The following is a 14,317-nucleotide window of genomic DNA, read 5'->3' on the forward strand; positions in this document are numbered from 1 at the left end:
AAGGTAATTATATTTAAATATTCTCAATGAACTATAGTTGAAAAAAAAGCTATTTTCAATTCCCATATCTAAACTATGCTAAAAATTTAATATTTTTCTAATGTGCTAGTATGTACTCATTTTTTACAAGTTAGTGCACTATTGTAGGAACAAGGTAATTGCCTAATAGTCTAACTTCTCCCACTGCTCAAATAATTAAAGGAACAATCTCATCAGAACATCATTTTCTCTTAAAGTTTTCCAAAGTGTGTACAGAGAAAAGATTGTATTGACTCAATGTAGTACATCATTATCTCTGTAATAGAGTGATACTGTTGGAGGAAGCGTGACGTCACAGCTTGCCCAAAACACCAAGAAAATCATTATTCAAATTAGCTAGATAATATAATAAATAGAAAATAAGAAAAAAAAAACATTTCATTACAGTTGATTTGGTACGCTAAAATGAAGCGGTAATAATTTTATGCAAGTCACTGAGCTTGAAGGGGCCAGAAAACTAAGAAGAAGACTGACTATAAACAATGGGGGCGATTCTCAAATTCACCCAATTATTTTCCACGAACATGACATATTCCATTAAGACAGCCTGCCACAGTGCAACTAGATTGTGAACGCTGCAAATTCTGTTCCACCCTTAGAGGAGTCTCGCCAGCCTAGAGCTATAAAGTTTATTATAACTACTCTTTTCCTAGAGTATAGACATAATTGTAAACTATTTACTATTAATGAATCGCTTATAGATTTAGTTTAATAAAACTATGAACAATAGAAAGTAGCATGCACATTGTATTGTTTTGATGATGTTGTTGTTATTAATACAAATAATTCTACCTGTGCCTTGCTGAAAGAAGTTGACCCATTTTTGGCCACTTTTTTATTTTTTATTTTTTTGATTGTGCGTTTATTACCTAATATTCTCTTTTTTGAAATAAATAATTAAATTAATTGATGGAATTAATAACAATAATCAAATATTTATTATTATTTTTTTACTATTATTATTTATTTTTCATTGTTATTGAATGTGGACGTGTATAATATTGAGGGTGGGGAAAGCAAATTGTTACTGCAGCCAATCAAAATGAGCGTCAACTTCTGTACAGTTTTAGAAAATTTATTAAAGTAAAAATGTTTAAAAACAAACCCTTTTGTAGTGAAAAAAAAAGAATAAATAAATGAAAAATTAAATCCTGATCAGAAAATGTTTAATTTTTTGGTCATCTAATATACAAATTGTTTTCTAAAATCGAATAGATTCAATAAAATAAAATTTGAAAAGAAAAAAAGAGAAGTTGATGGTAGATTTTTGATTTGGTTGCAGGAGAATTGTGAGATGAACGAGGGGCGGTCAGTGTACTCTTGCATGTACTGTGGGTTAGCATTCCAGCACCAGAGCAAGTTGACCCGGCATATCCTGTCGCACAGCTTGGAGACCCTCAAATACCGGGAGCAGATGCTGGCTGCCGCCGCCGCCGCTGCAGCTGCCTCAGTAGTACCACCTCCAACGCATCATCATCAGCCGCCTCCACCTCCTCATCACCATCCACACCATCTCTACGCATCAGCCATGCTGCAGTCACCAATCATCAAGCAGGAACCACCGCAATCACCTTTGCCGCAACAGGGTGCACTGTGTAAATTTTGTGGTAAAACGTTTCCAGACGTTAGTACGCTAATCGGGCACTTGCCCGCGCACACCGGTGACCGGCCATTTAAATGTGAATTCTGTGGTAAAGCGTTCAAGCTAAGACATCATATGAAAGATCATTGTAGAGTGCACACTGGAGAACGGCCGTTTAGATGTTCATTGTGCGGTAAAACTTTCTCGAGGTCGACCATATTGAAAGCCCACGAGAAAACCCACTATCCTAAGTATATGCGAAAGTTCCTGTCCTCGCCAAGTCCTGAAGATGAACGGCGCACCCATGAGTTGCCACATCTAATGGGCCCGTGCGATTTGTCCGTAGAGTCGTTGTGTCTGCCGCGGCCTATGCCCTGCGACCTCCCACCTGAACCAATCTACATACCAAGGACTTCCTCACCGTCCCCTTGACTTCAGTGGCTACACTATTTTTAACAATAAACTTAATACATAAAAAAAATCAAAAATTCTTGTTGCAAGAAATTTAAATTGTCCTGTAACTTTTTTGTTTAATCAGCAAATAGTCCTGTGGATTCATAATGAAGCGGCCCAACATTTCTTTCCCAAACCATTTCTAACTAAGCACGGCAAACTCGCAAATATCTAATCATCAGCTCATCATAGTTAGCTTCATTTCGTGTTCGTCGATCCGTTTCTCCCAACTTCACAATGTCTTGTGAAGTTGCTTTAAAAGAAGTTTTTGAACTTTTTCAAAGGACTTTGGTCCTTTCCATCAATTCTATTTTTCATGTTTGGAATTCCATGCTTTTTTAAGTTATGTTATATAAAGAATTTTTAAAATTCTGAAATAGTTCTTTAAAATGAGTCAATCTTTACCCCTCGCCCAGGACAACCTTTAATTGAATTCCCTTGCAGAAATAAGATGTCAAGTAGGTCAGATGAACATGTGTTTGTCCAAATTTAAAGAAAATCTTTTAGAAAAGTTTAGTTTCCCCCAAAATAGAAGCTTAAATTCTCTTCCAGTGAAGTCTCTACTTTTCTAAGAACATTGATCTCCTTTCTCTTTTCCGTCTAGGACTTACAGAGTGATTGTGTCCTGAGCAATTCCCAATCCCACTATTTCTTGCCAAGGTTTCGGACCCAAAAACATTCAAATCCGGTTCCAAGTTCCGATTCACGAAACACTGACAATACTTCCTGATATCAGAGTTCAAGAAACGTAATTTTATGAAAATTTTCCGCTTTAATTATGAATCCCTAACGATTAATTTAAATTTTATGAAAGAATTTTCAACAATATAATGTGATATTTTTCTGCTTTCTGTTTAGGCCTTAAAATGTGTTAGTTGTAATTTAATATTCCAACTTTTTTGGTTATTATAAGAACAATATTTAGATTTATTACTCACAAAAAAAATACATAAAAATCGAAAATAATAATACGAGTATGTCTGGTTTAAAATATATCTGCAATTAAATATTAACAAAACAAACAAAAAAAAATAAGTAAGTAAGTAATTTATAATCATCTAGTCCGCTTAAAAAATAAAATAAGTGATATACTTGAAAGTTTGTGAAATCCTTAAAAGGATTTTTTAAGGATTCGAGAGTGAGAGAAAGGTTAAATGACATTTTTGTGTGCATTCGAACTCAACAATTAAAAATCCTGCCTAATATTTATAATAGATTGTATTATATTTATATAAAGTGTGAACTATTTAAAACAAATGTAAAAACGAAAAATTTGGTTAGAATAAATTTAAAAGTAAAAACTCACAGACCCAAAAAACAAACACACACTGCTTTAGAAATTTTAGATAAAAATAAATTTATAAAAAAACTAGTTAAAAAAATTAATTAAAAATAATTTATTCTATTAAATTAATTATAAATGAAAAAATAAATATAAAATACGAGTATGCCACTCAGTAGGAAGTAAGTTTCTGTTGAAAGTGCGCATTAAATAGTTAAATAAATATTAAATTTATATAAAATATATATATGTAAATACTGTTTAGAATAAATAAATACCTACTTATTGTATATAATATTACAATATCGCTATTGAGAATAAATAAAGTTAAGGAATAATGTTTTCACTTTCAGATGTTTATTAATGTAATTTCGTAAAAAAAAAATATTTATATGAACGAGGTGTATTGTATAATTGTAATATTATTTGATGGACCCCGGAAAACCGTATTTTCTCATATTCAAGACGCCTTAAACTTCTCAGATATCGTTTTATTTCTTCCTGGAAGAATAGATTCAGTTCTGTCAACATTTATGTTTTTAAAATGTATGTGGCTTGATTTTGTAGATCGCTCTAAGGTGTGGCTTCCAAGAGTGTTTGGTTAATCAGGGAACCTTTGAAACCCGACTGGAGATGTTTAGGAACTCCAGCATTCCATGGTGCAAAACCTTTATTTGGCATCGAAATCCACAAGAACCGATTAAAATGCATAAAAATAATTTAAATGTCTACCTCTACCCTTAATGTAAAGGTTCAGTAGCCTGGCATTGGTAGATGTGATGGATAAAGTTAACAAGCACACTTTTTCTGCAGTTTAACTCCAGAATGACGTCTCCGGATCATTCTTAGATCTGTGGGGCCAGAGACTTCACAACAGCACCCTCTAGGGTAGATTGCTGCTTTCCCATGACTCTGTCATTCAGCAACCATAACGGCTGACGCCTTATTCAATTCTAGTCTTCAATTCTTCAGTGTCTCCAAAACCTGAATACCCAACAATTTTGGCGACTATAGATTTTCTCTAATAATGTAACAGTAATTAAAAACAGTCATTGGAGTGACCACACCGAAGAATTTTAAAGATTTTTTCTGGTGAGGAGAGAGACAATTATCTTTCAACTGTTTTGTGTGTTAACTTTTTGTTGATGTAGTACATAATGAAAGGCTGTGATATATATACAATGTGAGGTGCACTAATTACAGGGTTGTTGGCTAATTGAATTTAATTTAATAAAATAGTAAATATACAAAATCCTATTTGTTGTTTAGAAATACTAACTTATGTTAACATTTCTTTTAAAATCTGTGATCTTTTTACAATTGATAATTGTTTGTTTATAGAATAAATGGTATATTTTCGTTTAAATGTACTTAATAATTACTGATTTTCATGATGTAGTCTGAGAAGGAGGAGCCATCAGATCTCGAAGGCCTATTGGAATTATGGTCCACTTTTCCTCTTTACTAGCTTGTTCTTAAACGTTCATAGTTTTTAAGTTTAATTTGTATCTGTTGTTAGATAAGTTTTTTCAACTTTGCTCTCAGTGTTTGGACTTAATTTTTTTAGTAAGGGCTAATTTAAGGCTTTAATGCATAAACTAGTTCAGCACTTTCAGCAGTTTCAACCTTCTGGGCAAATTTGAGGACAGACATTCAAGCTTAGAATGATTGCCTTTACATACATACATAGTTTCTTTGGTGATCAATGGATCCTCAAGTTATTGTTCAGATTTACCTGAATGGAATTTTACCTTCTATAAAAAAGAAAAATTCTCTATTTAATACGCCCAGCTGTGTTGAAATTCTTCTCTCTTTTTTTTCTTTTCCAATTTGTGTGTTGAAGATGCAATTAGAACTTGTAGTTGATTCACCAGTCGCCATTCCTACGTTTCGCAGCACATTCTTCTCAACCTGATCGTAGTCCGATGGCTCTAAGATTGTTTTGCTAAATGATAAAGTGGCAAACTATTAAATAACTAAAAAAAAATTCTCCAACTTCATTAAATAATCTTGCTTATGAGTAAATACGGAATTGTGTACGGTGTAATTTAGCGTTAAGTTTTAAGCTAAATTCCTTGTTTTTGAATAATGGAGTAAATGAAAAGTACAAGTGTTTCACACCTCTAAATTGTTTTATCGTGTAATTTAATTATGAATTATGTAATTTATAAATTACAATTTGTTTAGTGAGAGAATCTTTAAAGTACAGAGTTATTATTAATTTATTCTTTTTTTTATTGTATTTATCTGTACAATTGATTAATTGTTGAATTTGGTTGCTTATATTTTTATTAAATTTAAATTAGGTTCAATGTTTGTTATTTAAGTTGGAGGTTGCTAAATGAACTTAGCAAATTAATTGAGCTTATTGTTTTATATTTTATTTTTGTTCTCTCTGGCTAACCTAGAAAAATTTAACTCAGAATTCCCCCGAAAGAATCGTGATGGAGGTACGTTTAATGAATCTATGGTTTGTAGTTAAGAATATTAAAAAAGTTGGCGAGAGCACCCACCCGATTTAATCTTGCTATTTTCAAGCTTCAAATTCATAAATTTTCTTTAAATCCGAGTTTATGGAGTATATTTAATTTTTACCAACATTATACCTTCCTGAAGTCTTAACCTGAGACCTTAAAAAGAAGCTGATCTATTGCAATCCCTTCGCGAGAACGGCCCTAAAACAAATTTGCTTGGAATATTGATTAAAAAGATCTGTATAAACGAATAATGTAATTGTACACTAAATCTCAAAAAGGTAGGAAATCCTTACATTAAAGTGGTACTTTTTTGATAATTTGCTTCAAATTTTAGCTACACTACTAATTTTCAATAGGTGATGGCACCGATCGTTACACAAAACTGGCCATTAAACAATCTAAGCCAAGTCCAGGGCAGAAATCCAGACCTAATACAAGCCAGGGCTTTCAAACTGAATTCATTAATAGTTGAAAAATAGTAACAACAGATTAATAAAAACATTGTTTCCCGAAGAATGTATTGGGGTAGAATCAACTCCAAGGAGCCAAAAAAACGCTATTGAGTATTGAGTTTAATTTGTGTGCTTTTTAAGAATCCAAAAACAATTTGAGTACACGTTATTAACCTAAAATAGGAGCAAACATTGAACCTTTAGAAAATTGAAATAACAATAATTCGATTGTTTTAAATGAGAGGTACACTTTTATTGGTTTCTGTAATTATTGGTGAGAACTGCCCACTATCTGTAACATCAATGATTCTTTAATTACAGCTGTTTGAAAACTATTGGCACCAATATCTTCATAGCCCGGCACCTCTGCGTTAGCTGCCGCTCAGTTAGTAATTAAATTTAACGCCACTTTATTTTGGTATATATTTTAAAATAGTAACGCAAAAATTCGCACTGATGTGATATCTGGTTCAGGTAAACTAAAACAAAACTCTAGTTGCTGTTGTTACGGTGAAATACGCAAACTGCTTTCGCTAAACTAAAACTAAAACCGCTTGCGTTTTAAACTTATTAGATTTGTTGCAAGACAATGGTAGAACCGGCTTTTACTAAATCCAATCGAGTGCTTACTCCTAACCACAGTTCTCAAGGTTCTAACTTCATTTTTGCAAACTACAAATTTTAGAAACATATTCAGTACTTATTCACTGCACATTTTGTAAAATCGTGCGTTACTCTGAAATATTTTAGTGGAAAGCCTGCCCTAATTCGCCGTTAAGTCTGTCCTACTTTTAGTTTCATAGAAAATCATTTAATTTCTCATAACGGTTGTACAACTTAAGCACATGTACCTGTATGCACATGTATGGAAAAGATAGTGGGAGTCACTGTTGAGAGGAAATTAAAACGTCAGAAAGTGTAACCGTTACAGGTCCTACAGCAGTTTTCAATCGGAATATAAAACTTTGACTTCCTGCAATGATCGATTAATTCAAATACATAAGCAGACTATTTTCTAGAAATTACCTTTTCAGACTCAAGGATTGTCAAAAATAGAATTTCTCGTGGGGAAAAAAACTAATTTTCGAACATTTGAGGTGGCAATTAGTAAGTGCATAAGTTATCTGTTTAATGATAAGCTGCATTGAAGTTTGACGAGGAAAAAAATAGAGCTAATTGTTTTTTTAAGAAATTAAGCATATATTTACAAATAGTTCATAAGGTTGTAATTTGTAAATCAACCTTGAAAAAAAGTAATCGCGAAATGTGCAGTTTTGTGCAATCGTTTCTTAAAATTTGGTGAATTAGATGGGGTTAAAACCTAGAGCGGTCCTGAACCCCAGACTTTTGACTAAAAGTGACTTATTGTGGCGACTACTTGGGAATGTACTTCAACGTGGGTGATACGCGAATTTGAACTGGCAACTCTGAATCGAGTAGTTCATTTAGGCTAAAAAATTATTATTATTAAATGAAATATTTATATTCTTGTGTAAATATCATGCGTCAGATAAAAATTATATTTAGAAAAAATTCTAGAACTAAGGAAATTGTACCACATTTAAAACTATAAAAACTGTATTAAAAGAATGTGTTAAGGAAGTTTCAAATAACATTTTTCTTAGATGTCTAATTTATCAGCGATTCTTCTCATCTTACTTTTGGGAAAAGCACACTTTTAAAAAGTAGTTTGTATTTAAGCAGCTTACCAAATGTTGAGTACGGTTTGGTTTTAATTCACCTAATCTTATCGAATTACTAGATACAAATGCAAATTGATTCAGTGGATAAACCAATAAATTTTATCAAACTTATTATTATATTAATTCAGAGACATTATTACTAAAAAGGATTGATTAAAGACAAATTAATGAAAATTGTAGGGAATAATGTTTGAAATATTATTAATGAGGAGCAGATTTTTGAATAACCTAGTGCCTGTAATAGATTTGGAAACCCAATCTACGTAACTAATTACGAAATGAACAAATTTTTTGTTTACATGAAACCCACAAGATATATTACATTTTGAAGAAATTTTACTCATTGTTTTTCTATTAATATTTCATACATTGTTTTCGTCCATTCAAATTACATTTCTTAATAGTTTAGTTAAAATATTAATTTATTGAGGAAGTTTGTTATTCCTACTAAGTAATCAAATGTAACGCAGCAATAATAAATTAAAAAGAATACAAACCAACAATTACTTACATAAAACGTATTTTGGAACATAAAGTCAGCAAGGCAAAGAAATTTGGTTTAGATGAAAAAAGAGGTTGTTCAATTAAAAGTATAAAACTGAAAGAAAATTCCGTTTGTAGAATATTTAGCAATAACAGCGCTGTTCTGTTTTATTCTTTTGGTTCAAATTTTGAAATATACACGGAAATTACATTTTAAACATATAAACTAACCTAATAAGCCCCATAGAAAGAAGTACTTGGCTCCCTTCGGGAATGCCGGCCTAACAACAAGAACAATCATGATGTCAAGGTTGAGTGTGTAAATCGAAAGGAGTGTGGAAGTCGAGAGATATCGAGGTTAAATCGAGAGCAAGTAGGTGTAAGTCGGGAGGTAATGTGGATAAATTGTGAGATAGCTAGAAAGGATTTTGTTTAAAAATACTAATATCCTCCAAAATGAACTTAACTTTGGAGACCTAAAGTTCCTTTCTTACCTCATTGCTACTCCAGCAACCGAGCTAGCCTTGAGTAGGTTGTAGATATTGTCAGGAAGTAAAGGAAAAACATTGCGTGTGCCGTTGTGAAGGGCTTGGGGATGAGAGTTCGGATCTTAAATGCCCTTAAAAGGGGACAAAATCCTGCAGAAGTAACTAACTTATCTCTACTTCTGAAGATTTTAAAATGAATTACTAGAACAACCTTATCTGTAATTGCTAAATATAAAATTACATTAAAAGTTTAGAGGAATTAAGATCTGGCCAGGATTGTGCCTAGCAGCTTGTTATTTGTTTGTTTTTGTTTTAATTAAATTGTACGGTGCCGAATTGTAGGAGAGCCAAAAATATTATAAATATTTCTGGTTCTCATATTGGAAGATAGGCTGTGGTTTGCCTTGTTAAATTACAAGAAAAAAAAAAAATTATAATAAAGAAATTATAAGTAAAACTATTAATATAATAAAAGAAATTTAACAGCATGTGTTTTGTATTTTTGTAATTTACTAGAGTTATATTATAAAAGGTTATATAATGTATAAAAAAAAAAGATGAAACCGTATTGTTTGATGTTGTAACGAATTGTTGCAGATATCTGTGATAGTTTGTGATGATCTTTTAATTGGATTTCGATTTTATTTTTTATTAATAAATGTTCAGAAGGAGAAATAAAGGTGAAAAATGACAGACGAGAACGTTTAGAGCAAGAGTTATTGTTTAATAGCTTTGCTGTAAATTTATCAATAACATACTTACTAAGTAAAATTAGATTTAATATCTATTGTAAATAATAAGTTTAAAAAATACATGTATGTTAACCGGAATAGATAATATTTTTAAGTAAACTAAAATGAGAAATTTATATTAATATCTATGGTAGCGCACTCAAGTACCGTGTTTGGAAATTTAAAAAATACATTTTTTGGGGGAAAGGGGAGCAAACCTCGTTTATTTTGTAAATGAAATTGACAATCTTGTAAAATACCTCGACTAAATTTTCATTTAGTTTGAACTTTTAGTTTTCTTTTATCTATATAATAACAAAGATCAATGTTTTTCTTGAGATAAAATAAGAAAAAGAATAGGTTTCTTCCCTTGGAAATTGGTACCTTGTGAAAATATGTTCCTTTAGTAATTTGTGTAAGAATTATTTTGAGTGCCATTCTCAGTGCACTATTCCAAAATTTGAAAATTATTATTTTACCTTCAAAAAAGATATAAAAGAAAGAGATAATCTCGTTTACTCAAAATAAATAAATAACACTTTATTGTTTATCAAAATTGATTGAGCCACGGATGTGGTAGTTTATGATCATATTCTGGAATTTGTATTTATCAATTAAAAGAAGATACGTATGGTATTAGATAGTTTAAAGTAAGCTGTTTCAAAACTGACCTTACTTTCAAACCACATCTTCTATTGGTTTTCCTCAAGTTTGGATAAAATTTTTGAATGAGTGGTACTTGAAAACAGTAATTTTATACTTTAAAAAAAAAGAAAGAAAGAAAATAAACAAAAATTTCTCAAGTAATAAATACAACCAGGTTAATGTTTACAAAGAAAGAGATGTAATAAACAATTTATTTTACTTTAGTTTAGTTTGAGCGGACAACTGTTAATATTGCTTAATTTCCAGCGGTATCCTCTATGGAGGATTTACAAAATGCATATCATAGTTTGTAAAGCAAATCTAAAGTGAAAAAATAAATGCTTTAAAACGTTAAAATTGCTCGTTAATTATCATATCTTTTCTATTTTCTACGTTTCTTACTACCATAAGAGAAAACTGTCTTGCGTTATGTCTCTGATTGCAAAGGGCATATTTAGTGAAAATATATGTGTTGAGAATTTCTGAGACCTCCCCCCCCATCTGAAATTCTTCTATCCCACAAACTGAACACCAGAATTTCTTATCGAAATTACATCGAATTCTATTGTTCTCAACTTCTTCTATTATTGTTCTTTAGTTCTCAACTAGTCATCGTAGTGCCATCCATCCTTCGGCACCCTCGCATAGCGCCCGGATCGGACTGAGCTGAAGAAAACAACCCCATTAATATTAGAGCTCCTGGGTAATGATTAGGACTTTCAGACCATTATTCCTTTTACGCTTTCATTCTCCATTGTTAAATGAATAATTAGAAGTTATCTTGATCTTAAATTTAAAATTATAAAATTTTCCTTGGTTTAGTCTAAATTGTTGTAAAAAGTTTATACTAACTGTATTTTTGTTTATGTCAGGTAGCGTGAAATGTGCAATTGTATTCAGTTTATATCACTGTTATATTATAGTTCATTTAATTGAGCTGTTGCATTTTCCTTTTATCATTCCACATTATTTATGTTGATGTATGATTGCTACCTACATAACATAACTTAGTAGCAAAGGTAACAGTAGCAGGTTTTTCGTTTTCTTTTTTCCCATGCATTCTTATCCGCTCATCTTAACCTTTCTAATTAACACTGTTATGAAGGTTACAATGTTTTGTACATTATACTTCGTTTATTTATTTGTTTGTATATATTTTTCATTGAAATAAATATTTATTCTACTCTAACGAAACAGTTCATAAAGTTTCCAACATTGAAGGAAGTTGTCATTTAGAAATAATAAGAAGTGTGACGAAGAAAGTAGGATGAGGGTAAAATCAGGTTTAAAAAAAAAAAAAGAAAGAAAATTAAAGATGTAAGTAAAATTAAAAATTATTATTTTATTAAGATAAGAAATCAACTTGGGCCGCGTCAACATCGGAATTGATGGAGTACTCGTGTATGTAAGTTATCCATGTTTTGAGTATTGATAAAAAAATTCAATGTACGAGAAAAAATAATGGTTGTAGTTGTTGCGAATAACCATGGACTTGGGCAGGTCTGTAAATCGTAAGATAATGTTCCAAAAAGTATCGTTATAGGTGAACAGTTTCCCACCATTTCTTATAAGTTGCCCTTTTGCGTAGTACAAACTACTCGTATATGATTGTATGAAACTAAGATGTAATGATTTCTTAATAACTGTAACAGGAAGTATGCCTGGTGGAAGGTGAATTCGCTCCAGGTAGCAGTCGCAGTCTAGATCAGATTAGTAGCAGTAGTAGAAGCTCAACACCATTTCATTATCCAACTCTCGCCGGACTGGCATCACTGTATGGCGAAACTGTGGCAAATTTATTGAGGGTCCAAGGAATAGAGGTGACTGGAGTACGGTGTAGTGTCTGTTTGGCCGGCTTTCCCGCACCCTGGTTGCTAGATCAGCACATCCGGCTGCAGCATCCGGGGCACCCCATCAGTCCGCATGCGGCGGAGCCAATGACCGATGATAAACCGTTCAGGTACACACTTTTTCCCTAGAGATTCCTCAACAGTTCCATCTTCATGTATTATTTATTTCAACATTTTGGTATTGCGACTGTTCTCTTCTGAATTTCTAATATACACTGTTAATACCAAAAGTTATGCGAAGATAATGAATTCTGAGGAAGACAATATGCTCTTTTTTCAAGGCAATATGTTCAATGATTGGTGCAACTGGAGTGATCTTTGTTTGACATGTGTTGCACTTACAAGTTATTCTTTAAGACAATCTGAGTATAGTTGTGAATCCAAATCGAACAGATAGTTCATTTCAAATTAAAAAAAATAAATAAGAGCATATTTATCACGAAGGAAATAATATACAAATTATGGAATAAAATATTTTAATTAACAAAGTTTAAATTAAATCTACCGAATTCCAAATACAAATGATCGCCCTTACCAGCGATCGGTCACAATACCTTTCCAATTTACATATTGCTATTCCGTTATTATAGGTGTTAAAGAGATTCAAACATATTTATAGAATCAGGCAAACGTACGAAGAATTTAATTTTGCAACACAGTATATTTAGAAAAATTGTATATTTATTTCATTGTCAGATTGTGTAAGATAATTTAATCCAGAAATCTAATCCTCAAAATGAAATTATTCGAGCATCCCCAAAGCAAGTAGCATTTAATAATTATCAAAGTCAATCATATGTCTGAGGGATTTTCCATGGATTGTCTGAACTTTATTACTGTATCAGGTCCAGGCTCCAAGCAGAGAAAATGAACATTAACATCAAATTGATGACCAGCTTGATGAATTCTTTTCTTTTGTCACTTCCAGATGATTGAGGGAAAGATAGGCTCTTTTTTTGAAGTGCAGCTCGACCTGTACTTTGAGAGAAGATCAATTGTTAATTGATTGGAGTAATGCCGGAACACTTGACGCTAGTCCAAGAACTAACAATGAGAACAAAGCAAGGCGTAACTGAGACAGCGGAACTTAACACAACCTTCTGACAAATTAAAAACAATATTATAGAAGTAAATAGCATCAATAGTAAACTTTGTGCCGGGTTTGGCCAGACCAACTATTTTGGCCGATTTTGCGATATCAGTAGTTTGACTGCACATTTGTTTTGAATGAAAATATGTCTCCTCATTTGAGATAAAATCTTTGAACTTGATTTAAATTCTAATTGTACGGCTTTAATGTTTCTTTCTCGTGTTCAGTATGATTGTGGAAGAATATAAGAATTATTGATTGCAAGTCTTATAGATTGAAAGGAATATTCCACAGAGGAAGCAATTTTAAACCACTGCAAAGTAAAATCCCACTAGATTTTAGTGCTACTTTTTTTTCCTTTCACTTTCCTTTGTGATAAATTAATTTGAAAAATGATGAAGGTTTTTTTCATTTAGACAAGTTCATGTTCTGTGTTAAACAATAGCATTAAACAAATTTCTAAGCGTCCACAAATTTTTCATTTTACGAATCGAAAAATGGTAACGGTAAATAACCTCAGTTTTTTCTTCTTCACCTGTACTAAGAACCGCAAACAATCCTCTTTCTGATGTGGCTGTGGATTACCCTAGATCCGCGCGTATGATCATTCTTAGTGCGCTACTGATGATAATCTAATAATCTAATTGAATGATTATTTAGGTGCGACCAGTGTGGCCAGAGCTACAGATATAGATCAGCGTATTTAAAGCACCGAGAGCAGAACCATCGAGCTAGGCTGCCAGCAGATAAGTTGTTCACTTGTGACGTCTGTGGAATGCAGTTCAGGTAAATTTATTGCATTTATTTTATCAACGTAGTGCTGCATAAGTGTATGTAAGTTAAATTGCTTAGTTAATAAAAATGGATTCCTTTTCTGCCACTTGCATCTTTTTTATGGTTTCTGCAGTACTCAGTCTATCAAAGCGATTATTTTCATATTCTCCTGGTCACAAACTCCTTTGACACGATCATCTTATTCATCTCTATATTATTGTTTCTTTCCTGTCGGATACATGACAACACTTCTAGTTTGGGAGAACGC

General features: G+C 32.1%; 1 protein-coding gene across 6 annotated transcripts in view; it reads left to right on the forward strand.

Annotated features, from left to right (window-relative positions):
- Positions 1–14,317, forward strand: part of LOC141448391 (uncharacterized) — a 54,826-nt gene that overhangs the window by 24,251 nt on the left and 16,258 nt on the right. For 4 of the 6 annotated variants that reach the window (XM_074116744.1, XM_074116745.1, XM_074116741.1 and 1 more), the window contains 2 exons: positions 11,988–12,295; positions 13,936–14,061. In XM_074116744.1, coding sequence (XP_073972845.1) covers positions 11,988–12,295; positions 13,936–14,061 — 434 coding nt within the window. Of the gene's footprint in view, positions 1–1,321; positions 10,693–11,987; positions 12,296–13,935; positions 14,062–14,317 lie in introns of those variants that run through there. The other 2 variants (XM_074116743.1, XM_074116742.1) reach the window with 1 other exon arrangement.

The sequence above is a fragment of the Rhodnius prolixus genome, unplaced genomic scaffold, assembly GCF_049639745.1.
Source record: "Rhodnius prolixus isolate KJV_2025 unplaced genomic scaffold, Rpr scaffold_25, whole genome shotgun sequence".
In the NCBI taxonomy this organism is placed as follows: domain Eukaryota; kingdom Metazoa; phylum Arthropoda; class Insecta; order Hemiptera; family Reduviidae; genus Rhodnius; species Rhodnius prolixus.